Below are 25,072 nucleotides of genomic sequence, written 5' to 3'. Positions count from 1 at the left end.
GTCTCACTCCAGTCACCCAGGCTGGAGTGCATGGCACTATCATGGCTCACTGCAGCCTCAACTTTCCCCAGTCAGGTATTTTCCCACCTCAACCTCCCAATTAGCTGAGACTATAGGTGTGTGCCACTATACTGGCTAATTTTTTGTATTTTTAGTAGAGATGGGGTTTCACCATGTTGTCCAGGCTGGTCTCAAACTCCTGAGCTCAAGGGATCCACCCACCTCGGCCTCACAAAGTGCTGATATTAGAGGTGTGAGCTACCGTGCCCAGCAGACCACCCTTTTAAACTGTTCAGATCAAAGTCGTGCAACCATCGCTGCTAACTTCATATCATTTTCATTTTCTTCATTACCATGTGACTCCATACCCATTAGCAGTCACTTCCTATTTCCTCCATTTCCCGGCTTCTTTCATTTCACATGTTTTCAAGTTTCATTCATATGGTAGTCTAAATCCATAGTGCACTTTTATGGCTAAATAATATTCCATTGTATAGATATACTACATTTTGTTTATCCAGTTGTCAGTTGATGGATATATATGTTGTTTCCACCTTTGGCTGTTATGAATAATGCTGCCATGAACATTCATTTACAAGTTTTTGTGTGAATATATGTTTTCATTTCTCTTGTATATATAGCTAAGAGTGGAATTGATGGTTTGTATCTTAATTCCATACTTAGCCTTTTTAAGAACTTCCAGCTGTTTCCAAAGTGGCTGTACCATTTTACATTTCCACTAGCAGTGTATGAGGCTTCCAGTTTCTCCATATCTTTGCCAATTATTGCTATTATTTGTCATTTTGATTATAGCCTTTCTAGTGGGTATAAAGTGGTATCTTATTGTGGTTTTGATTTGTATTTCCCACCGTCTAATTATGTTGGGTATTGTGTATATATATATATATATATATATATATATATAGACACAGACACATATATATACACACACACACTCTTATTTATTTATTTATTTATTTATTTATTTATTTATTTATTTATTTTGAGATGTAGTTTCACTCTTTCACCCAGGCTGGAGTGAAGTGGTGCAATCTCAGCTCACTGCAACCTCCACATTTTGGCTTCAAGTGATTTTCCTGCCTCATCCTCCTGAGTAGCTGGGATTATAGGCATGTGCCACCATGCCTAGCTAATTTTTCTATTTTTAGTAAAAACAGGGTTTCACCATGTTGACTAGGCTGGTCTCAAACTCCTGACCTCAGGTGATCCACCCACCTCAGCCTCCCAAAGTGTTGGGATTACAGGGATTATAGGCGTGAACCACGGTGCCTGGCCTATGTTTTGTATCTTTTTATGTGCTTATCGGACGTTTGTGTATCCTCTTTTGACAAATGCATATTCAGATACTTTGCCAATTTTAAATTGAATTATATGTCTTTTTATTGATTGTAAGAGTTCTTCATTTCATATTTTCTACATACAACTCTCTTTTCAGACACATGATTTGCAAAAAATGTTCTCTCATCACATGGGTTATCTTTTACTTTTTTTTTTTTTTAAGACACAGGTCTAACTTTGTCACTCAGGCTGAAGTACAATGACATGATCATAGGTCACTGTAACTTCCAACTCCTGGGCTCAAACTATCCTGTCATCTCCGCCTCCTAAATAGCTCGGACTACAGGCACATGCCATCACACCCAGCTAATTTTTTTTTTTTTTTCTGTAGAGATGAAGTCTCACTATATTGCCCAGGCTGGTTTCAAACTCCTGGCCTCAAGTGATCCTCCAGTCTCAGCCTCCCAAAGTACTGGGATTACAGGCATGAGCCACCATGCTTGGCCTCACTTTTCTAATGACATCTTTTGAAACACAAAGTTTTTAACTTTAATGATATCCAATTTATCAATTTTGTTACTATAGTTGTTTGTACTTTAGGTGTTATATCTAAGAAATTGTTGCCTAATTCAAGGGCAGGAAGATTTATGCCTTTGATTTATTCTATGAGTTTTATAGTTTTAGCTCTTACATTTAGCTCTCTGATCCACTTTGAGTTCATTTTTATGGTGTGAGGTAGGGATCTAACTTCGTGTGTGTGTGTGTGTGTGTGTGTGTGTGTGTGTGTAAGACTGAGTCTCGCTCTATTGTCTGGGCTGGAATACAGTGGTGTGATTTCGGCTCACTGCAATTTCTGCCTCCCAGGTTCAAGTGATTCTCATGCCTCAGCCTCCCGAGTAGCTGGGCTTACAGGTGCCTGCCACCACACCCGGCAAATTTTTGTGTTTTTAGTAGAGATGGGATTTCACCATGTTGGCCAGGCTGGTCTTGAACTCCTGACCTCAAATGACCCACCTGCATTGGCTTCTCAAAGTGCTAAGATTACAAGTGTGAGCCACTGCTCCCAGCCTAACTTCATTTTTTTTTACATACTGATATCCATTTGACCCAGCACCATTCGTTAAAAAGATTATTCCTCATCCCTTGAGTTGTCTTGGCATTCATATTGCAGATCTATTAACCATAAACATGAGAGTTTATTTCTGGACTCTGAAATCTATTCCATTAATCCGTATGTCATTATGCCAGTACTACACTGTCATGATCATTATAGCTTTGTAGTAAGTTTTGAGGTTTAGGAAGTGTGAATTTTGCAATTTTGTTCTTTTTCAAGATTGTTTCGGCTATTCTGGGTTCCTTCCATTTCCACATAAATTTTTAGGGTCAGCTTGTCAATTTCTGCAAAGACACCAGCAGAGATTGTGATAGGGATTGCATTGAATCTGTAGATCAGTTTGAAGAGTGTTGCCATTTTGATGATATTGTCTTTCGATTTATGAACATGAATGTCTTACTGTTTATTTGTATCTTTAATTTCTTTCAACAATGTTTTCTGTTTAGAGTATACAAGTTTTACATTCCTTTTATTAGATTTATTCCTAAATATTTGCTTTTTTGATGCTATCATAACTGGAATTTTTTTCTCTAATTTTATTTTTAGGCCAGGCGCTGTGGTTCACGCCTGTAATCCTAACACTTTGGGAGGCTGAAGTGGGTGGATCACCTGAGGTCAGGAGTTGAAGACCAGTCTGGCCACTGTGGCTGGCAACTTACTGGTTACTTAGGAGTGTTTTGTTTAATTTCCACACATTTGTGAATATTCTAGATTTCCTGTTACTGATTTCTAACTTCACTCTATTGTGGTTAGAGAACAAACTTAAATTTAAATCTCTCTTTCTCTTTTTTTTTTTTTTTAAAGAAATATGGGGGCTGGGCACGGTGGCTCACGCCTGTAATCCCAGCACTTTGGGAGGCCGAGGCGGGTGGATCACGAGGTCAAGAGATTGAGACCATCCTGGTCAACATAGTGAAACTCCATCTTTACTAAAAATACAAAAAATTAGCTGGGCACGGTGGCGCATGCCTGTAATCCCAGCTACTCTGGAGGCTGAGGCAGGAGAATTGCCTGAACCCAGGAGGCGGAGGTTGCGGTGAGCCAAGATCGCACCATTGCACTCCAGCCTGGGTAAGAAGAGTGAAACTCCGTCTCAAAAAAAAAAAGAAAGCAAAGAAAGAAATATGGGTCCTGGCTGGATGCAGTGGCTCGTGCCACTTTGGAAGGGTGAGGCAGCACTTTGGAAGGGTGAGGCAGGTGGATCACTTGAGCCCAGGAATTTGAGACTAGCCTGGGCAACATGGCAAAACCCCATCTCTACCAAAAATATAAATATTAGCCAGTCTCACAACCCATTCTCAAAATAAATAAATAAATAAACAAACAGATAACATTTAAAAAAGTAAAGAGGGGTTTCAACCAGCCTGGATAATAAAATGAGTTCTTGTCTCTACAAAAAATTTAAGGCCAGGCACAGTGGCTCATGCCTATAATCCCAGCACTTTGGGAGGCTGACGTGGATGGGTCACTTGAGGTCAGAAGTTTGAGACCAGACTGGCCAACATGGTGAAACTACATCTCTACTAAAAATACAAAAACTAGTCAGGTGTGGTGGCACATGCCTGTGAGTTCAGCTACTCAGGAAGCTTAGGTATGAGAATTGCTTGAACCTAGGAGGTGGAGGTTGCAGTGAACTGAGATCACATCACTGCACTCCAATTTGGGCAACAAAGTGAGACTCTGTCTCAAAAAGAAAAAATTTTTTTTTAATTAGCCAACCACAGTTACATGCTCCTGTAGTCCCAGCTACAAGGGAGGCTGAGGTGGAAAGATTGCTTGAGCCTGGGAAGTGGAAGTTGCAGTGAGCCAAGATTGCACTGCACTCCAGCCTAGGTGACAGAGTGAGACCCTGTCTCAAAAAAAAAAAAGGGAGAGAAAAGAACAGGGTCTACCACCCTGATGAGTCTACCACCATCTCTAAATTGCACTGGTTAACTTTTACCCTTAGTAACTGAATGCAGCACAGCTGCAGTGTCATACCATGGTTGACAAGGTAGCCACCCAGGAATTAAAGGTTCCTCATCCCCCACTCTTTCATCCTTTCTCGTCCCAAACCACATTTCTGTAAGCCAGTGCCATTTTATCAAATCCTACCTCAATCACACCAATTGTTCAGGAAAAACTCTCACACTGTGTTTTTCACCACCGTGACGCAATCAACACAGAAGGTTTCTTTTTCATGAAAAATATGAGAGAGGGAAGAAGAAAAAAAGAAGACAACGTCTGTGACCAAATGTATGGGGTTTTTCCCCCACACATCAAGCAGCAGATAACAACTGGGTGTCCTCCAATTCAATTCTGACACTATTTACCTGGAGCTACTGTCAGATGTCACAGGTTGAGGGCTCAGTCCCCAAGACTACCCTTACCTAAGACACAAGTTGCAAATCCAGGCCACCAGAACTTCTGACCAACTGGCCTCCAATTGGGTTTTCCCTGACCTCCTCTTTGGGTTCAATTAATTTGCTGGAGTGACTCACAGAACTCAGGGAAATACTTACTTATATTTACTAGTTTATTATAAAAGATATTGCAAAGGATACAGGTGAAGAGATACATAGGGTGAGATATAGGTATTGGGCATGGAGCTTCCATGTCCTCCCTGGGCATGCCACCCTCTGGGAACCTCTACCTATTCAACTATCTACAAGCTCTCTTCAACTATTATTGAATTGTCTATTTCTTCCTCTTGAATTCTGTCAGGTTTTGCCTTTATGTATTTCGAGGCTCTGTTATTAGGTACATATGTGTTTACAATTGTTATATCTTTTTAATAGATTGACCCTTGGCAATACCACAATGCAATTCTGACATTAATATTCAGAGTTAGTTCAGACTCCACAGTTTTAAGGGCACAGTTCCAACAAGACTGCCCTCACTTCAGATGATAGCTGCAAACTGAGGGACAGACAGGCTGCCCACACTCCCAACTAACAAGTTTGATAATTTATTAGAATAGCTCACAGTTTCATTGTAAAGGATACAACTCCTTTTGTATCCTTTGAGAAAGATCTCAGCAGAAACAGAGCTTCTATGCCCTCTACATGGAATCACGATCTGGTGAAAACATACCAGGTAGAACACATCAATGTGTTTACCAACCAGGAAATTCTACTGAGTTTTGGTGTCCGATGTTTGTTTTTTTGAGACAGGGTCTCACTCTGTTGCTCAGGCTGCAGTGCAACTGCATGGCTCACTGCAGCCTCATTCCTGGGCTCAAGTGATCTTCCCTCCTCAGCCTTTTGAGGAGCTGGGACCAAAGGTGCATGCCATCACACTGAGCTAACTTTAAATTTTTTCTGTAAAGTCAGGGTCTCACTGGGTTGCCCAGGCTGGTCTTGAACTGCTGGGCTCAAGCAGTCCTCCTGTCTAGGCCTCCCAATGTGCTGGGATTATAGGTGTGAACCACCATGCCCAGCTCCAGTGTTTTACTGGGATAGTATTATGTAAACATGATTGATTGAATCATTGACTATGTGGTTAAACTCAATCACCAGCCCTCCCTTTTTCCCTGGAGGTGAGGGCCCAAAACCTCATCCTTCTAACCACATGATTGGTCTTTCTGTCCTTATTCAACTCCATCCTGTGTCATCTCATTAGCATAAACTCAGGTGTTATCCAAGGGACCCACCATAAACAACAGACACAATCCTATTACTCAAGAAATTCCAAGGGTTTAGGGGTTACCTCCCAGGAACTGAGGACAGAAACCAGCAACCTGTTTATTATTCAGTACTATTTTATCATTATAAAATGACTTTCTTTTTCTTTGGTAACAAGCTTTGTATTAAAGTCTATTTTATCTGATGTTAGTATAACTACTTCAGCTCTCTTGTGGTTACTATTTGCATGATATATCTTTTTTTTTCCATACTTATACTTGTGGCCCATGAGTGTCTCTTGCAGACAGCATATAGCTGGGCCATTTAAAAATTTCATTATACTAATAGACTTTTCATGGAGCATAAAATGTATTTACATTTAATGTAATTACCGATAAGGTAGGTGTTATGTCGGCCATTTTGCTATTTGTTTTCTATGTATCATATGCCTTTTCTGTTCCTCTTCTTCCATTTCTTCTTTTTTTTTTTTTTCCTGAGATACAGTCTCAGTCTGTCACTCAGGCTGGAGGACAGTGGCACTATCTTGACTCACTGAAACCTCTGCCTTCCAGCTTCAAGCAATTCTCCTGTCTCAGCCTCCCAAGTAGCTGAGACTACAAGCACACACCACTGTGTCCAGCTAATTTTTAAATTTTTAGTAGAGATGGGGTTTCATCATATTGGTCAGGCTGGCCTCAAACTCCTGACCTTATCTGATCCACCTTCCTCGGCCTCCCAAAGTGTTTGTTGTTCTTGTTGTTATTTTGTTTTTTGTTTTTCTTTTTTTTTTGAGATGGTCTCACTCTGTTGCGCAGGCTGGAGTGCAGTGGTGTGATCATGGTTCACTGCATTCTCTGCCTCCCAGGCTCAAGCAATTCTCCTGTCTCAGCCTCCTAAGTAGCTGGGATTACAGGTGTGTGCTACCACACCCAGCTAATTTTTGTATTTTTACTAGAGATGGGGTTTCACCATGTTGGCCAGGCTAGTCTTGAACTCCTGACCTCAAGTGATTCACCCACCTTGGCCTTCCAAAGTGCTGGGATTACAGGTGTGAGTCACTGTGCCTGGCCTATTTTTTTTTTTTTTTTTTTTGATACAGGATCTTCCTCAGTTGCCCTGACTGATTCATGGTTTATTGAAACCTCCACCTCCCTCACTTAAGGGTTCCTCCCACCCCAGCCTCCCTAGTAGCTGGGACTACAGGTACATGCCACCATGCCCAGCTAATTTTTTATTTTTATTTTTTTGTAAAGATGAGGTCTCACTGTGTTGCCCAGGCTGGTCTTGAACTCCTGGGCTCAAGCGATCTGCCCACCTTGACCTCCCAAAGTGCTGTGATTACAGGCATGAGCCACTGCACCCAGCCTATAATTATTACTTTATATATTTTTCATATATATATATATATATATATTTTTTTTTTTTTTTTTTTTTTTTTTTTGAGACAGAGTCTCACTCTGTCACCCAGGCTGAAGTGCAGTGGTGCAGTCTTGGCTCATTGCAACCTCTGCCTCCTGGATTCAAGCAATTCTCCTGTCTCACCCTCCCAAGAAGCTGAGACTACAGGTGCATTGCCACCATGCCCGGCCAATTTTTGTATTTTTAGTAGAGATGGGATTTCACCATATTGGTCAGGCTGGTCTCAAACTCCTGACCTCAGGTAATCTACCTGCTTCAGCCTCTCAAAGTGCTGAGATTACAAACATGAGCCACTGCACCCGGCCATATATTTTTCTTTGAAATCAGATAGAATAAAGAATAATTACAACCCAAAATACATTTATACTGTCTTTTGATTTACCTATGCAATTATCTTTTCTAGATTGTTTCTTCATGGTGATGCAAGCTACTGTCTAGTGACCTTTCATTGCAGCCTGAAGGATTCTCTTTAGTATTTCTTGAAGGACAGGGCTACTAGCAATAAATTCTCTCTATTTTTATTGGATCTTAGAATGTCTTAATTTCTCCATTTTTGAAGGATTATTCTGCCCAATATAAAATTCTTGGTTGGCACTCTTTTATTTTATTTTTATTTTTATTTTGAGACAGAGTCTTGCTGTGTCATTGAGGCTGGAATGCAGTGACCTGATCTTGGCTAACCAAAACTTGAGTCTTCCAGACGGTTCAAGCAATTCTTGTGCCTCAGCCTCCTGAATAGATGAGACTACAGGCCCACACCACCATACCTGGCTAATTTTTTGGATTTTTGGTGGAGATGGGATTTCACCATGCTGCCCAGGCTGATCTTGAACTCCTGAGCTCAGACAATCCACCTGTCTCAGCCCCTCAAAGTGCTAGGATTACAGGTGTGAGCCACTGCACCTGGCCCTTTTTCTTTTATTTTCATTGTGTCATCTCACTGCCTTCTGGCCCTCATGGTGTCTGATAAAAGATGTTAATCCCATGGAAGATCCCTTATGAGGGGTGAATCCCTTCTCCTTCTGTTTTTATGATTCTGTCTTTGACTTTGGACAGATTGATTATGAGGTGTCTAGATGTAGATCTTTTTGAATTTATTCTGCTTGGTGGTGTTTGAGCTTCTTGAATGTTTAATGTTTTTTATCAATTTGGTAAGTTTGGGCCATTATTTCTTCAAATATTCTTTCTTTTTTCTCCTATCTCCTCTCCTTCTAGCACTCTCTTTTTGCATATACTGATACATACGATTGTGTCCCACAGGTCTCTGATGTTTGTTCATATTTTTTCATTTCTTTTTGTTTATCAGACTGGATAATCTCCATCGACATATCTTTAAGTTCTCCAATTCTTTCTTCAGCCTGTTCAAATCTGCTGTTGAATTTCTCTAGTTAATTTTTTATTTCAATTATTTATACTTTTCAACTGTAGAATTTCTTTTTGGTTCTTTTTTGTTATAACTTCTATCTCTTTATTGATATTCTTTATGTAATATGATACCATTTTCATATTTTCCTTTAGTTATTCAACCATTAATACCTTTAGTTCTTTGTACAATAAAGTTAATTAGAAGTCTTTGTCTGGGCTGGGCATGGTGGCTCATGCCTGTAATTCCAGCACTTTGGGAGGCTGAGGTGGGTAGATCCTTTGAGTCTAGGAGTTTAAGACAAGCCTGGGTGACATGGCAAAACCCTGTCTCTACAAAAATACAAAAAATAACCAGGCATGGTGGTGCATGTCTGTAGTCCCAGCTACTTGGGAGGCTGAGTTGGGAGGATTGTTTAGTCCAGGAGGCAGAGGATGCAGTGGGCTATAATCGTATCACGGCACTCCAGCCTGGGCAATGGAGTAGACCCCATCTCAAAAAAGAAAAAAAAAAAAAAAGAAGTGTTTGTCTGGTAAGCTCAATATCTGGGTATTCTCAGGGACAGTTTCTTTCTTTCTTTCTTTCTTTTTTTAACCTTGAGATAATCATTCAGTTTGGTCTCTGGGACAGTTTCTATGGAAACTGCTTTTATTTTCATGTATGGGCCATACTTATTTTTTTACATTTCTAATAACCTTTTGTTAAAAACTCGACATTTCGTGTAATATAATGCAGCAACTCTGAAATCAGATTCTTCCCCTCCCTTGGTTTTGTGGCTGCTTGTGTTTTTTGTTTTTGCTGAGACCATTTGTTTAGTGACTTTTCTGAACTAGTTCTGTAACATCTGTACTCTGACCTGTGTGGCCACTGAAAGTCTCTACTTAGTTAGCTTCATGGTCAGCCAATTATTAGCAAAAATTTATTTCTGTTCCTGGTATTTTTATTGGGAATATGTTACAGTTATTTATTAACTTGGAATAAGTGGAATATTTATGATGTTGAGTCACTGAGTCATCTTGTCCAAGAATGTGTATATGTATATATATCTATACGTGTGTATGTCTCACATATATATGAGAGTTTACAGACATGTTTTTAAATTGCTGTACAACTCACGATACTTTTTTTTTAAACAAATTTTATTTACAAGCTCTGCTCACTGAAAGGGCCTACACCCCAATAGTGATGTACAAACATGTTGGTTTCTAAATACTAGTCCCCATTTAAAGGATTTAGAGCATCTTGGAGTTGATTCCAGCTCAGTAGGGAAAGTGCACAATGAGCCTGTGCACACCTTGTGTTAGAAAGCAAACAACTGTGTTAGAAAGCAAAGAAGTGCTCAAAGACTAATGGTGATTTCTTAAAAAGAGGCTGGCTTGAAGGGACCCCTGCTCTCCAAATTGTAGATAATTTGAGCATCCAAAAAATAATGGCAGAGGGTTGAAAAATTACCTATTGACTACAATGTTTACTACACTAAAAACCCAGACTTCACCACTATGTCATACACGCTGTAAGAAATCTGCACTTGTACTCCTTAAATATATCTTTTAAAAAATAATGACAAGAGGCCAGGCATGGTGGCTTATGCCTGTAATCCCAGCACTTTGGGAGGCTGAGGTGGGCAGATCATGAAGTCAAGAGATCAAGACCATCCTGGCCAACATGGTGAAACTCCATCTCTACTAAAAATAAAAAAATTAGCTGGGTGTGGTGGCACATGCCTGTAGCTGCTTGGGAAGCTGAAACAGGAGAATCACTTGAACCCAGGAGGCAGAGGTTGCAGTGAGCCGAGATCGCATCACTGTACTCCAGCCTGGTGACCGTGCGAGACTCCATCTCAAAACATAATAATAATGACAGAAATATCAACTTAAAATTCATGACCCCATAGTGATGCTCAAGATTATAAGAGAAAAATGGAAGGAAGGAAGGAAGGAAGGAAGGAAGGAAGGAAGGAAGGAAGGAAGGAAGGAAGGAAGGAAGGAAGGAAGGAAGGGAGACAGAGGAGGGAGAAAGAGAGGAGAAATGAGTTGAGGAAGGAAGGAAGAAAAGGAGGGATGAAGGAGAAAAAAGGATGCTCTTTTCCAGAAAAATACCACCTTATATAAAACGAATCATAGAATTAGAAATGTATGATTTTGTAATCCTCCTTGTAATAATTGATCCTGGTAAAGTTCATCAACGGAAATTAAAACTAGCAGGTGAAAGCCAGGCACAGTGGCTCACGCCTGTAATCCCAGCACTTTGAGAGGCCAAGGTAGGTGGATCATGAGGTCAGGAGTTTGGGACCAGCCTGACCAATATGGTGAAACCCCATCTCTACTAAAATACAAAAATTATTTTGAGTGTGGTGGTACATGCCTATAATCCCAGCTTCTCAGGAGGCTGAGGCAGAAGAATCACTTGAACCCGGGAGGTGGAAGTCGCAGTACGCGGAGAATACACCACTGCACTCCAGTCTGGGTGACAGAGCAAGACTCCATCTCAAAAAAAGAAAAACTAGTAGGTGAAAGCTTGTTGGGAAATGAGATAGTCTCAAGATTTCAAATCACCCACAGTAAGGAAATCATACCTTTGTACTGGAGGGATCTCCAGTGGCAGTCACCATCTTTAGCAGATGATCAAATTTCACATCACTAATAGTGCTACAACCTGATATTATGTGCAAGTAAATTTTTAACAGGCTCTCCAAAAACAACAACAACAACAAAACAGAGAGACCGACTTTGTAACATGAGCCAAGGTCTATGGTGTTAATACTCCCATCATGGCCAATTTCAAGTTACCAATATGATATCACTATTCAGAGTTGTCAAGAGATACTAACAATCAGCTTACCTATGAGCCTGCTCCAGTGTAACAATGAATGTATGTATGTAATAATACATATACAAAAATAAATATATGTATGTATTTATTTATTGAGATGGAATCTTGCTCTGTCACCCAGGCTGGGGTGCAGTGGTACATTCTCAGCTAATTGCAACCTCTACCTCCTGGGTTCAAGCGATTCTTGACTAGCTGGGATTATAGGCACACACCACATGCCAGCTAATTTCTTGTATTTTTAGTAGAGACAGGGTTTTGCCACGTTGACCAGGCTCATCTCGAACTCCTGACCTCAAGTGATATGCCCATCTTGGCTTCCCAAAGTGCTGGGATTACAGGCATGAGCCACCATGCCTGGTCCTCATTTATTTATTTGTTTGTTTGTTTATTTGAAATGGTCTCACTCTGTCAACTAGGGTAGAGGGCTGTGGTGCAATCATAGGTCTCTATAAGCTTAAACTAGGGCTCAAGCGATCCTTCCACCTCAGCTTCTCGAGTAGCTGTGACTTCAGGTGCACACCATCACATGTGACTAATCTTTTTTTTTTTTTTTTTTGGTAGAGATGCGGGTTTCACACTTTGGGAGGCCAAAGTGGGAGGACTGCTTGAACCCAGGAGTTTAAGACCAGCCCTGGCAACACAGTGAGACCCTATCTCTACAAAAAATTAAAAAATTCTTGTAGCAGTAAGGTGATATCGCATTGTGGTTTTGATTTGCATTTCCCTGATCATTAGCAATGTTAAGTGGTTTTTCATATGTCTGTTGTCCATCTATGTTTGTATATCTTCTTTTGAGAATTGTTTGTTCATGTCCTTAGCCCACTTTTCAATAAGATTGTTTTTTTCTTGCTAATTTGTTGGAGTTTGTTGTAGATTCTTGATATTAGTCCTTTGTCAGAAGTATAGATTGTGAAGATTTTCTCCCACTCTGTGGGTTATCTGTTTACTTTGCTGACTGGTTCCTTTTGCTGTGCAAAAGCTCTTTAGTTTAATTAAATCCCAGCGATTTATTTTTGTTTAAGTTGCATTTGTTTTTGGGTTCTTGGTCATGAAATCCTTGCCTAAGCCAATGTCTAGAAGGGTTTTTCCGATGTTATCTTCTAGAATTTTGTTTCAAGTCTTAGATTTAAGTCCTTGATCCATCTTTAGTTGATTTTTTTATAAGGTGAGAGATGACAATTCAGTTTCATTCTTCTATGTGTGGCTTGCCAATTATCCCAGCATCATTTGTTAAATAGGGTGTCCTTTCCCCACTTTATGCTTTTGTTTGCAATAATGGCCATAATTTAAAAATCAAAATATAATGGATGTTGGTGTAGATATGATGAACAGGGAACACTTCTACACTGCTGGTGGGAATGTAAACTAGTACAACCACTATGGAAAACCATGTGGAGATTCCTTAAAGAACTAAAAGTAAAATTACTATTTGATCCAGCAATACCACTACTGGATATCTACCTGGAGGAAAAGAAAGTCATTATATTAAAAAAAAAGTTGCACACACATTTATAGCAGCACAATTTGCAGTTGCAAAAATGTGGAAACAACTGAGATGCCCATAAATCAACAAGTGGATAAAGAAACTGTGAGATACACACACACACACACACGATGGAATACTACTCAGCCATAAAAAGGAATGAATTAATGGCATTTGCAGCAACCTGGATGGGATTGGAGAGTATTCTTCTTTTTTTTTTTTTTTTTCTTTGAGACAGAGTCTTGCTCTGTCGCCCCGGCTGGAGGACAATGGCACGATCTCAGCTCATTGCAACCTCCACCTCCTGGGTTCAAGTGATTCTCCCTGCCTCAGCTTCCCAAGTAGCTAGGATTATAGGCACCCGCCACTACACCCAGGTAAATTTTGTATTTTTAGTAGAGATGGGGTTTTGCCATGTTAGCCAGGCTGGTCTCAAACTCCTGACCTCAGGTGATCTGCCCGCCTTGGCCTCCCAAAGTGCTGGGATTACAGGCATGAGCCACCGTGCCCAGCCTGGAGACTATTATTCAAACTGAAGTAACTCAGGAATGGAAAACCAAACATCATGTGTTCGTACTCATAAGTGGGAGCTAAACTATGAGGATGCAAAGGCAAAAGAATGGTACCATAAACTTTGGGGACTCGGGAAAGGCGGAAGGGGGTAAGGGATTAAAGACTACAAATCAGGTCCACTGTATACTGCTTGGGTGATGGGTCCACCAAAATTCTGCAAATGCCCCCTAAAAACTTACTCTTATAACCGAATACCACCTGTTCCCCAAAAGCCTGTGGAAATAAAAAAATTAGTAAAATTAATAAAAATTAAAATTAATTAAAATTTAAAAATTATCCAGTTGTGGTGTCCACCAGGACACACCTGTAGTCCTAACTACTCAGGCAACTGAATTGGGAGGATGGCTTGAGCCTGGGATGTTGAAGCTGTAGTGAGCCATGGTCACACTGTTATACTCCAGCCTACACAACAGAGAAAGACCTGTCTCCAAAAAAAAAATAAATAAACACCTGTACTTTACAAAAAATTCAAAACAATAACAAAAAAGGGCAAATGTGCCTTTTCTAGATTAAAATATATACTAAAGAGGTAAACAACCAAATACAATGCATACATAAATCTTGATTAACTTCTAGATCTAAACTAAAAAACATACAAAAACATTTGGGGGTGACGTTTTGGGAAATGAAAATATTGATCATACATTTGATGACATTGAATTAGTGTTAATATTGTTGTGTGTGATATCCTGTCTCTTACATAGCAGAATGTTCTCATATTCTTAGGATACATGCTGAAATATTTAGGGGTAAAGTCCAATGATGCCTATACATCAACAAAACAAAAATAACAACCATATATGGAAGGTGAGGAAGGAGAGGGAGAGAGAGAAAAGGCAAATGTAACTAAATGTTAAGAACTGGTGGATCCAGGTGAAGTGTATGTATATAGGTATTTATTGTATTATTTCAATATAGCTGTAAGTTTGCAAATTGTTAAGGTAAAAATATTGAGAGAAAACTTGATCCCTAGCTTTTGAGATATCTTACTACTTGTTAGGCTATTGATTTTTCAATTTGTCTTTTATTACTTTTTATTTTAATATAGATTCCTGTATCAAGCCTGAGGGACACAGTCCTGGAACTAGCAGTGTTTGATCAACATAGGAGAAAGTTTGATAATTTCAGTTCATTAATGCTAGAATGGAAATCCTCTAATGAAACACTAGCCCATTTCGAAGATTATAAATCAGTGGAAATGGTAGCAAAAGATGATGGCAGTGGGCAGACCCGGTTACATGGTATTGTGAAAATTTACAAGTCTTTTTATATACCTGAGTGGTTCTACAATTATTTTCTTCCTTCCTTCCTCTTTCTCTCTTTCTTTTTTTTTTTTTTTTTTTGACAGAGTCTCGTTCTGTTGCCCAGGCTGGAGTGCAACGGCACTATCTCGGTTTACTGCAACCTCCACCTTTGGGATTCAAGCAAATCTTGTGCCTCAGCCTCCTGAGTAGCTGGGACTACAGGCACATGCCACCATGCTCAATTAATTTTTTGTATTTTAGTAGAGGCGAGATTTCACCATGTTGCCCAAGATGATCTCGAACTCCTGAGCTCAGGCAATCCACCTGCCCCAGCCTCCCAAAGTGCTAGGATTACAGGCATGAGCCACCACTCCAGCCCTAAATATTTTCTTATGGGCAAGAGTTTTATTTTGGATTTTATCACATATCACCTTTTATCTTTGACCCTTGTATTTTTTAGAAAACACGAAGGCAGTTTTCCTTGTTTACAAAGCTAAGGCTAAGGAGCCAACATTAAATTAATTTTAAAATGTATTTATTTTTCTTTAGAGACAGGGTATTTTTCTGTCTCCCAGGCTGGAGAGCAGTGGAGCAGATCACAAATTAATACAACCACAAACTCTTGGACTAAAGTGATCCTCCTGCCTCAACTTCTCTAGTACCTAGGACTGTTGTTGGTGCATGCCACCAGGACAAGCTAATATTTTAATTTTTTGTAAAGACAGGTTCTCACTATGTTGCCCAAGCTGGTTTCAAACTCCTGGCCTGAAGTGATCCTCAACCTCAGCCTCCCAAAGTGCTAGGATTACAGTCCTGAGCCATTGCACCTGACTTCTCTTCTCCCCTCCGCTCCCCTCCCCTCCCCTCTTTTTTAATTGCCCAAGGGCTTATTAAGCTTCTGCTTGTGTCACTTTTGCTGATGTCCTATTCACTAATGTAAGCTACCCCTCCCCTCCTTTCCCCTCCCTTCCCCTTCCCCTTCCCCTCTCCTCCCCTTCCCTTCTCCTCCATTCCCCTTCCCCTTCCCCTCTCCTCCCCACCCCTCCCCTTCCATTCTCCTCCCCTCCCTCTCCCCTCCCCTCCCCTTTCCCTTCCCCTCCCCTCCCCTTTCTCTTCCCCTCCCCTCCCCTCCTCTTCCCCTCCCCTCCCCTTTCTCTTCCCCTCCCCTCCCCTTCTCCTCCCCCCCCCCCCCCCCCCCGTCCCCTTCCCTTCCCCTTCCCCTCCCCTCCCTTCTCCTTCCCTCCCCTTCCCCTCCCTGTCCCCTCTCCTCTCCTTCTCTTCCCTACGGAGTCTTGCTCTGTCTCCCAGGCTGGAGTGCAGTGGCACAATCTTGGCTCACTGCAACCTCCACCTCCTGGGTTCAAGTGATTCTTCCACCTCAGCCTCCCAAGTAGCTGGGACCACAGGCCTGTGCCACCATACCCAGCTAATTTTTGTATTTTTAGTAGAAATGGGGTTTCACCATGTTGGCCAGGATGGTCTCCATCTCTTGACCTCGTGATCCGCCCGCCTTGACCTCCCAAAGTGCTGGGATTACAGGTGTGAGCCACTGAGCCCAGCTGTACGTATTTCTATAATACCACTTATCACACTGTATTGCAGTGGTTGGTTTACTACTCAGTCACTCCTCACTAAACTGTGGGTTTCTCTGAAAGCAAGGATTGTGTTTTCTTCTTAATTTCTATATTCTAATTACCTAACATAGCAACTGGCATGTAGTAGGCCCTCAATAAATATTTGTTGAATGAATGTGGCATCATGAGAAACTGCCTCACAGATTTAGGCATGATAATATATTGAGAACAAAATTAAAACTGGGCCGGGCCGGTGGCTCAAGCCTGTAATCCCAGCACTTTGGGAGGCCGAGGAGGGTGGATCACGAGGTCAAGAGATCGAGACCATCCTGGTCAACATGGTGAAACTCCATCTCTCTAAAAATACAAAAAATTAGCTGGGCATGGTGGCACGTGCCTGTAATCCCAGCTACTCAGGAGGCTGAGGCAGGAGAATTGCCTGAACCCAGGAGGCAGAGGCTGCGGTAAGCCAAGATCATGCCATTGCACTCCAGCCTGGGTAACAAGAGCGAAACTCCATCTCAAAAAAAAAAAACTGACCTAAGTGAAGTGGCAGATTCATGTTTGTTAAATTAAAAAAATTTTAAAAAGGCCAGGTGCAATAGCTCACACCTATAATCCCAGCACTTTAGGAGGCTGAGACAGGAGGATCACTTGAGCTCAGGAATTCAATACCAGCCTGGGTAACATAGCAAAACTCTGTCTCTACAAAACGTTAGCCAGGCATGTTGACATGCACCTGTGGTCCCAGCTACTTGGGAGCCTGAGGTGGGAAGATCACTTGAGCTGGGTAGGTAGGGGTTGCAGTAAACTGTGATTGCACCACTGCATTTCAGCCTGAGTGAAAGAGTGAGACCCTGTCACAAAAAAAAAAAAAAAAAAAAAAAAAAAAAAAAAAATGGTGGGGGAGAAAAGAGAGAAAGAGGAAAGAAAATTGAATGATTAAAGAAGAGTCAGAATATGGAAGCCTTCAGATACAAGTTTAAGGAGTTTGGATTGATGTAATTAAGAATAGTTAGCCATTTAAAAACTCTGTTAAGTGACTTACATAACTTTTGCATATAGAGAACAGTTTAGGAGAATGAAAGATCCCAAAGGACTGTCACTTTCTCATTTCCATTGTAAACTGGACAAAAATTTCCATGTACACTTGTCAGTCTATGTTGGACTCATAGACCATCAAAGTTAGAAAGATTTTTAGATTTTGCCTGGCCCAGTCCCTCATTTAATAAAGGAACTAAGAGATAAAGTGTTTGCTCAGGGTCATATGGGTACATATTGGCAGGGTCAGCTCAAAACCCAGTTTTCAGGCCAGGCGCGGTGACTCAAATCTGTAATCCCAGCACTTTGGGAGGCCAAGGCAGGAGGATCACAAGGTCAAGAGTTCGAGACCAACCTAGCCAACACAGTGAAACCCCATCTCTACTAAAAATGCAAAAATTAGCCGGGCATGTGAGGCACACCTCCCAGCTGCTCGGGAGGCTGAGGCAGGAGAATTGCTTGAACCCAGGAGGCAGAGGTTGTGGTGAGCAGAAATCATGCCACTGCCCTCCAGCCTGGATGATAGAGTAAGACTCCATCTCAAAAGAAAAACAGAAACAAAAACAGTTTTCTCTTGTATATTTCCCCATTCAGAGTTTTTCTCCTCTTCAATAAAGTACCATTTGGAAAAACTGTGGCAGAATTTGGTTTTCTAGAAATACTTGCATATTCTACATGTTATTGTTTCTCACAGGGTATTTTTCTGCATGTTTCCAGGTCATCAGATTCTTAAAGTACATCAGATAAAAGGGACTGTACTCATTGGAGTCCATTTTGTGGGCTACTTAGAGAAGAAAAGCGCAAAAGTGAGTGAAGATTGTAATATAGGAAATATAAATTAAATAATTGGAATGTAAAGCTATTCTTTAAAAGTTGTACAACTTACATAAACCTGAGACCTCTGTGATTCTGTTATTTTTGGCACTTGAGAGAGTCCTGGAAACTTCTCCCATAGAGCTTAAGAATTAAACATTTATTTTATTATTATTTTATTTATTTATTTATTTATTTATTTTGTATTTTTAGTAGAGACGGGGTTTCACCATGTTGACCAGGATGGTCTCGATCTGTTGACCTTGTGATCCACCGGCCTCGGCCTCCCAAAGTGCTGGGATTACAGGCTTGAGCCACCGCGCCCGGCCTATTATTATTATTTTTTTGAGATGAAGTCTCACTCTGTCACCCAGGATGGAGTGCAGTGGCAATATCTTGGCTCACTGCAATCTCTGCCTCTTGGGTTCAAGTGATTCTCCTGCCTCAGCCTCCCAACTAGCTGGGATTACAGGTGCCCACCCCCATGCTCAGCTAATTTTTGTATTTGTAGTAGAGACGGGGTTTCACCATGTTTACCAGGCTGGTCTTGAACTCCTGACCTCAGATGATCTGCCCGCCTCAGCCTCCCAAAGTGCTGGGATTACAAGTGTGAGCCACCGCACCCAGTCAAGAATTAGACACTTCTATTCACCTTTGTGGTTCTTATTATATTTCTAGGAAGTTTCCAACTTGTCCATATCTACAACTGTGGAGCTGCTCCTGGTAGATGATGTAACTGTAGTGCCTGAGAATGCCACCATCTATAACCACCCTGATGTGAAGGTAGAAACTGTATGACTCTAGTTAAATAGAATTATATTGGAGGGGAAATTACTAAAATTAATAGTATAACAATTAAAAAGCTCACTTATGTGTTGAAAATAACTGATATATATATGTAAAACACATATATAATAGTTGCACCATCCTTAAAAATTATACTTTAATAATTGTATTTTGTCTTTTGTGCATTTACTTTAATCTTTTTATCCCATATTCTTGCTTAGGTAGGTAGAAATTATTTCCTTAGAGGTATTTATAAACTGAAGGAAACAGAATATTGTTTGTCTGATTTTTCCATAGGAAATATTTACCCTTGTGGAAGGATCTGGTTATTTTTTAGTAAACAGCAGTGAGCAGGATGTTGTCACCATCATTTACATGGAAGCAGAAAGCTCTGTTGAGGTGAGCTCTAGAGATAATCCCAGATTGATGGTCTGAGGCCAAAGCTCATTCTTAGAGATTAATTGGAAAAATTCCATTGTGTGTCTAAAACTTGTTACAGAAGTAACATTTGCCTCTTTATTTATTTATTTATTTAATTTGAGGCAGAGTCTCTCTCTGTCGCTCAGTCTGGATTGCAGTGGCACGATCTCAGCTCACTGCAACCTCCGCCTCCTGGGTTCAAGCAGTTCTCCTGCCTCAGCTTCCAGAGTAGCTGGGACTACAGGCGCACACCACCAGGCCCAGCTAATTTTTTGTATTTTTAGTAGAGATGGGGTTTCACCATGTTAGCCAGGATGATCTCGATCTCCTGAACTCGTGATCCACCTGCCTCAGCTTCCCAAAGTGCAGGAATTACAAGCGTGAGCCTCCGCACCCAGCCCGCCTCTCTTTCTTTAACCTGCATACATGCTTCAACCAAAAGTAAGCAGTTTTTTTGCTTCTGGTGGAACTGAGACAGTATAAGAGATCTCTAGTTAGACGATTTCCATTAAAAGAAGTTTTATTTTTATAAGTTTCAAAACACACATCTGTGTAGACACTTAAATATTTATACTATTGACTTTTATTTATTTATTTATTTTTGATATGGAGTCTCGCTGTGTCACCATGCTGGAGTGCAGTGGCACGACCTCGGCTCACTGCAACATCTGTCTCCCGGTTCAAGTGATTCCCCTACCTCAGCCTCCCAAGTAGCTGGGACTACAAGTGTATGCCACCATGCCCAGCTAATTTTTTGTATTTTTAGTAGAGGTGGGGTTTCACCAAGTTGGCCAGGATGATCTTGATCTCCTACCTTCATGATCCACTGCCTCGGCCTCCCAAAGTGCTGGGATTACAAGCATGAGCCACAGTACCTGGCCCGACTTTATTTTTTTGAGGTAGAGTCTCACTCTGTTGCCCAGGCTGGAGTGCAGTGGTGCAATCTCAGCTCACTGCAACCTCCACTTTTCAGGTTCAAGTGATTCTTCTGCCTCAGCCTCACCAGTATCTGGGATTACAGGTGCCCACCACCATGCCTGGCTAACTTTTATATTTTTAGTAGAGATGGAGTTTTACCATGTTAATCAGACTGGTCTTCAACTCTTGACCTCAAGTGATCTGTCCACTTCAGCCTCCCAAAGTGCTGGGATTACAGGTGTGAGCCACCGTGGCCAGCCACTATTGACTTTATAACATGAGTATATAATGTTTTCAGCCAGGACATGACAACTCAAAACATTAACCTAACTCCATAGTCAGTATGCCAAAGGATTTGTTTTTACTTGACTTACAGTAATAAAAATAATACCATGTATTAAAATATGTATATAGTTCCTTAGAACTCAAAGTAACTTAACTTATCCTAGTCATAATATATGTTTTAAGAAGGGAAGACTGAGGTACAAATGATATGAAAAAAACATGCTATTGTGCAGGAACTGTAGTACAAAGAAAGAAAAACCAGTGTTAGTTGTTCCAGTGCTTTCGTCCCCTACTAGTGACTGTGGCATATGTGGATGTGATTTTTCTTCATGACATCCTTTCCCTCTTCACAATTAAGAAGCTGGATATGTATGTTGGATTCTGCTTGAATTCAATCAACATAAATTCTATTCTTTACTATTTGCTTTTTGTTTTGTTTTGTTTTGTAGAGATAGGGTCTTACTCTGTTGTTCAGGCTGGAGTGCAGTGGCCTGATCATAGCTCACTGTAGCCTTGAGTTCCCAGACTCAAGTGATTCTCCCGCCTCAGCCTCCTGAGTAATGGGGATTACAGGTGTGTGCCACCATGCCCAGCTAATTTTTGTTGTTGTTGTTTTTGAGAGAGAGGATCTCACTCTGTTTCCCAGGCTAGAGTGCAGTGGCATAATCTCAACTCACTGCAGCCTCAACCTCCCAGGTTCAAGTGATCCTCCCTCAGTCTCCTGAGTAACTAGGACTACAGGCACACACCACCATGCCCAGCTAATTTTGGTTTTCTTTTGTTTTGTTTTGGGTAAAGACAGGGTTTCATCATGTTGCCCAGGCTTGTCTCAAACTCCTGGGCTCAAGCAATCCTCCCGCCTCAGCCTCCCAAAGTGCTGGGATTATAGGCATGTGCCACCACACCCAGCCTTGCTAATTTTCTGTTTTAAGCTTTTACAGAGACCAGGATTTTGCTTTGTTTCACAGGCTGGTCTCAAACTCCTGGGCTTAAGCGATCCTCCTGCCTCGGTCTCCCAAAGTGCTAGGATTATAGGCATGAGCCACTTCACCCAACCTATAATTGTTAAGGTACATATTTTGGCATGATCGGAAACATCACATTAAGGGTACCTATTGTGCTACGCCCGAATAATGTTACATGACCTCTGAGAGTCACCACTTCAAAGAAAGCAAGATGTTGTCTTTTCTATTTTGGGTAAAAATAGTTGCTTTGATTATGCTTGGAGTATGTTTGCTTCTTTATCCAGCTACCATCTTCTTACTTCTAGTTAGTTCCATTACATCCTGGATTTCTTGTCTTGGAGGTGTATGATCTTTGTTTGGCTTTCTTGGGTCCAGCAACAGCCCATCTCATGGTGTCAGACATACAAGAGCTGGAGCTTGATCTGATTGATAAGGTGAGACATCTTTGCTTTATCTCAGAAATTAGGCAAGTTTTATTTTTAGTCCCCAGCAACCCTTAGTATAGTCTCTGCTCAGCTACAGTGTGTGTATACCAGGACTTCTGGTAATGTTAATGGAAATACCTGCCCTTAACAACATTTCCTGGCCGAGCACAGTGACTCATGCCTGAAATCCCAGCACTCACCAACATGGAGACCAGCCTGACCAACATGGAGAAGCCCTGTCTCTACTAAAAATACAAAATTAGTCGGCTGTGGTGGCCATGCCTATAATCCCAGCCACTTGGGAGGCTGAGGGAATCACTTGAACCTGGGAGGTGGAGGTTGCGGTGAGCCGAGATCATGCCATTGCACTCCAGCCTGGGTGATAGAGTGAGACTCTGTCTTAAAAAAAAAAGAAAGAAAGAAAGAAAACATTTCAACATTAAACAGATGAAGATAAATAGACTGTTAAAGAACTACTTAAAACAATGCACATAGATTAAGCTTATTTGATTAAAGGCTGATCAGAATCACTTAGCATGAAAGAAAAGCTCGCCGCCCTCTAAGAGTTAGACTGCCATTGGTGAATAAGACACCTTTACTAAAATCTTTTTCGTTTTTTTTGTTTTTTTTTTTCTTGTCAGGTCCTAGGACTTAAAAATCTTTTCCTTTTTAACTACTAGGTTGAGATAGGCAAAACTGTGTTAGTGACTGTGAGGGTTCTTGGCTCTTCCAAACGCCCGTTCCTAAATAAATACTTCAGAAACATGGAGCTCAAACTGCAATTGGCTTCTGCCATTGTCACCCTGACGTAAGTATCATTTCTTTTTTTTTAGTAGAGTATCATCTGCTAAAGTAAGTACCATTTCAATATTTCCTTCTCCCTACGCATAATATCATAAAACTCTCCCTCCTTGTAACCTAGTCAGCTTTTCCTTAGATTGTTTCAGATTTTCTCCCTTCCTTTTGTGTTAGAATATATTTCAGCGCATATACTCTCTTCCTATATGCAACTTTCTACAAAATACCCATTTGAGCCTGGCATGAAGGTCCATGCCTGTAGTCCCAGCTACTCAGGATGCTAGGGCGGGGGACTCACTTGAGCCCAGGAGCAAGAGGCTATGATGTGCTATAATTGTACCTGTGAATAGCCACTGCACTCCAGCCTGGGCAACATAGCAAGGCCCCATCTCTTAAAATACATGCACACACACACGCACACACGTCCTCAGATGCCTTGTTTTGGGTCTAAGATCATGTGTCGTTAATATTTCCATTTTCTGAAACATCTCCTTGGATGATGTCCTTTGGGGGTGTTTCAGGCTAGAGGACCCTTCAAAAATATATTTAGAGGCAGAGGTACTGGTAGTCCCTCTGAGAAAGGAGAAATTCAGGAATTCCAAGCAATTTAGTATTTGCAATTTTACCAGTCTTTGTTTATATTTCCTTATCCCTCTGGAGCCTTAGAACAAATTTTTGCCTCTCAGGAGCCTTCCGCCATTCCCATGAAATTTGTCTTTACACTGGACATTTATTTTCTGGCAGTTCCCCCAACCCAGAGTTAAAATTAGCAAAAATGTTAAGCACCTTGGAAAGATACACCACTGGCCACTCTCAGAACCTAATTTTGGCCAGGCATGGTAGCTGATGCTGTAATCCCAGCACGATGGGAGGCTGTAGCAGGCAGATTGCTTGAATCCAAAATTCAAGACCAGCCTGGGCAACACAGTGAGACCCTGGCTCTACAAAAATATAAGAAAATTAGCCAGGCATGGTGGTATGTACTTGTAGTCCCAGTTACTTGGGAAGCTGAGGTGGGAGGATACCTTAAGTCTGGGAGGTTGAGGCTGCAGTGAGCCGAGATCATGCCACTGTATTCCAGCCTGGGCAACAGAGTAAGACCCTGTCTCAAAACAAAACAAAAATCTTTCTCACTTGAGAATACATGGGTTTTTGCAGGCTAATGGAGGAACAAGACAAATACTCTGAAAATTATATCCTTCGAGCTATCATTGTTGGGCAAACCACACTTGTGGCAATTGCCAGGGACAAGATGGGAAGAAAATACATATCAGCTCCTCAGCACATTGAAGTAAGGAAATTATCTCACCCAAAATTTGTACTTTTTCTTCCTTAACATCATTTGTCTTTTTCTGTTAGTTTATATAAGTTAAAAATCATTTGACTGGCTGGGCACAGTGGCTCATACCACCATGTGAGCACTTTGGGAGGCTGAGGTAGGAACATCACTTAAACCCAGGAGTATGAAACTAGCCTGGGCAACATAGTAAGAGTCTATCTTTACAAAAAATAAAAGTAAAATAAAATAAATTAGCGGCCAGGTGTGGCGGCTCACACGTGTAATCCCAGCACTTTGGGAGGCCAAGGAGGGTGGATCACTAGGTCAAGAGATCAAGACCATCCTGGCCAAGATAGTGAAACCCCGTCTCTACTAAAAATACAAAAACTAGCTGGGCATGGTGGCATGTGGTCCCAGCTACTCGGGAGGCTGAGGGAGGAGAATTGCTTGAACCTGGGAGGCGGAGGTTGCAGTGAGTCGAGATTGCCCTACTGCACTCCAGCCTGGCACCTGGCGACGGAACAAGACTCTGTCTTAAATAAATAAATAAGCAAAACGCGGTGGTTTGCCTGTAGTCCCAGCTACTCAAGAGGCTAAAGTAGGAGGATAACTTGAGCCCTGGAGGTTGAGGTTGCAGTGAGCTGTGATTGTGCCACTCCAGCCTGAGTGAGAGAAAGATACCCTGTCTCAAAAAAAAAATCACTTGACTGAAAAAAAGGATAGTATCTAACTCTTGCACACCTGCAGTATTTTTGGTTTTCGTTTCTCTATATAAAACAGTTCTTATAGAAAATGTGGAAAACCATGTGTAGTGGTACATGCCTATGGTGCCAGATCTT

The 25,072-nt window shown here is 41.2% G+C and overlaps 1 protein-coding gene across 8 annotated transcripts in view; it reads left to right on the top strand.

Annotated features, from left to right (window-relative positions):
* The window catches only part of NUP210L (nucleoporin 210 like), a 143,259-nt gene that overhangs the window by 63,035 nt on the left and 55,152 nt on the right, over positions 1-25,072 (top strand). For all 8 annotated transcript variants that reach the window (XM_035279949.3, XM_035279945.3, XM_035279948.3 and 5 more), the window contains 7 exons: positions 14,734-14,926; positions 18,262-18,350; positions 19,036-19,140; positions 19,441-19,542; positions 22,037-22,165; positions 22,837-22,964; positions 24,113-24,245. In XM_035279949.3, coding sequence (XP_035135840.3) covers positions 14,734-14,926; positions 18,262-18,350; positions 19,036-19,140; positions 19,441-19,542; positions 22,037-22,165; positions 22,837-22,964; positions 24,113-24,245 — 879 coding nt within the window. The remainder of the gene's footprint in view (positions 1-14,733; positions 14,927-18,261; positions 18,351-19,035; positions 19,141-19,440; positions 19,543-22,036; positions 22,166-22,836; positions 22,965-24,112; positions 24,246-25,072) is intronic.

Source organism: Callithrix jacchus, chromosome 18, assembly GCF_049354715.1.
Source record: "Callithrix jacchus isolate 240 chromosome 18, calJac240_pri, whole genome shotgun sequence".
Lineage (NCBI taxonomy): Eukaryota > Metazoa > Chordata > Mammalia > Primates > Cebidae > Callithrix > Callithrix jacchus.
The sequence above is the reverse complement of the archived record's forward strand: the minus strand, read 5'-3'. Positions and strand labels throughout refer to the sequence as shown.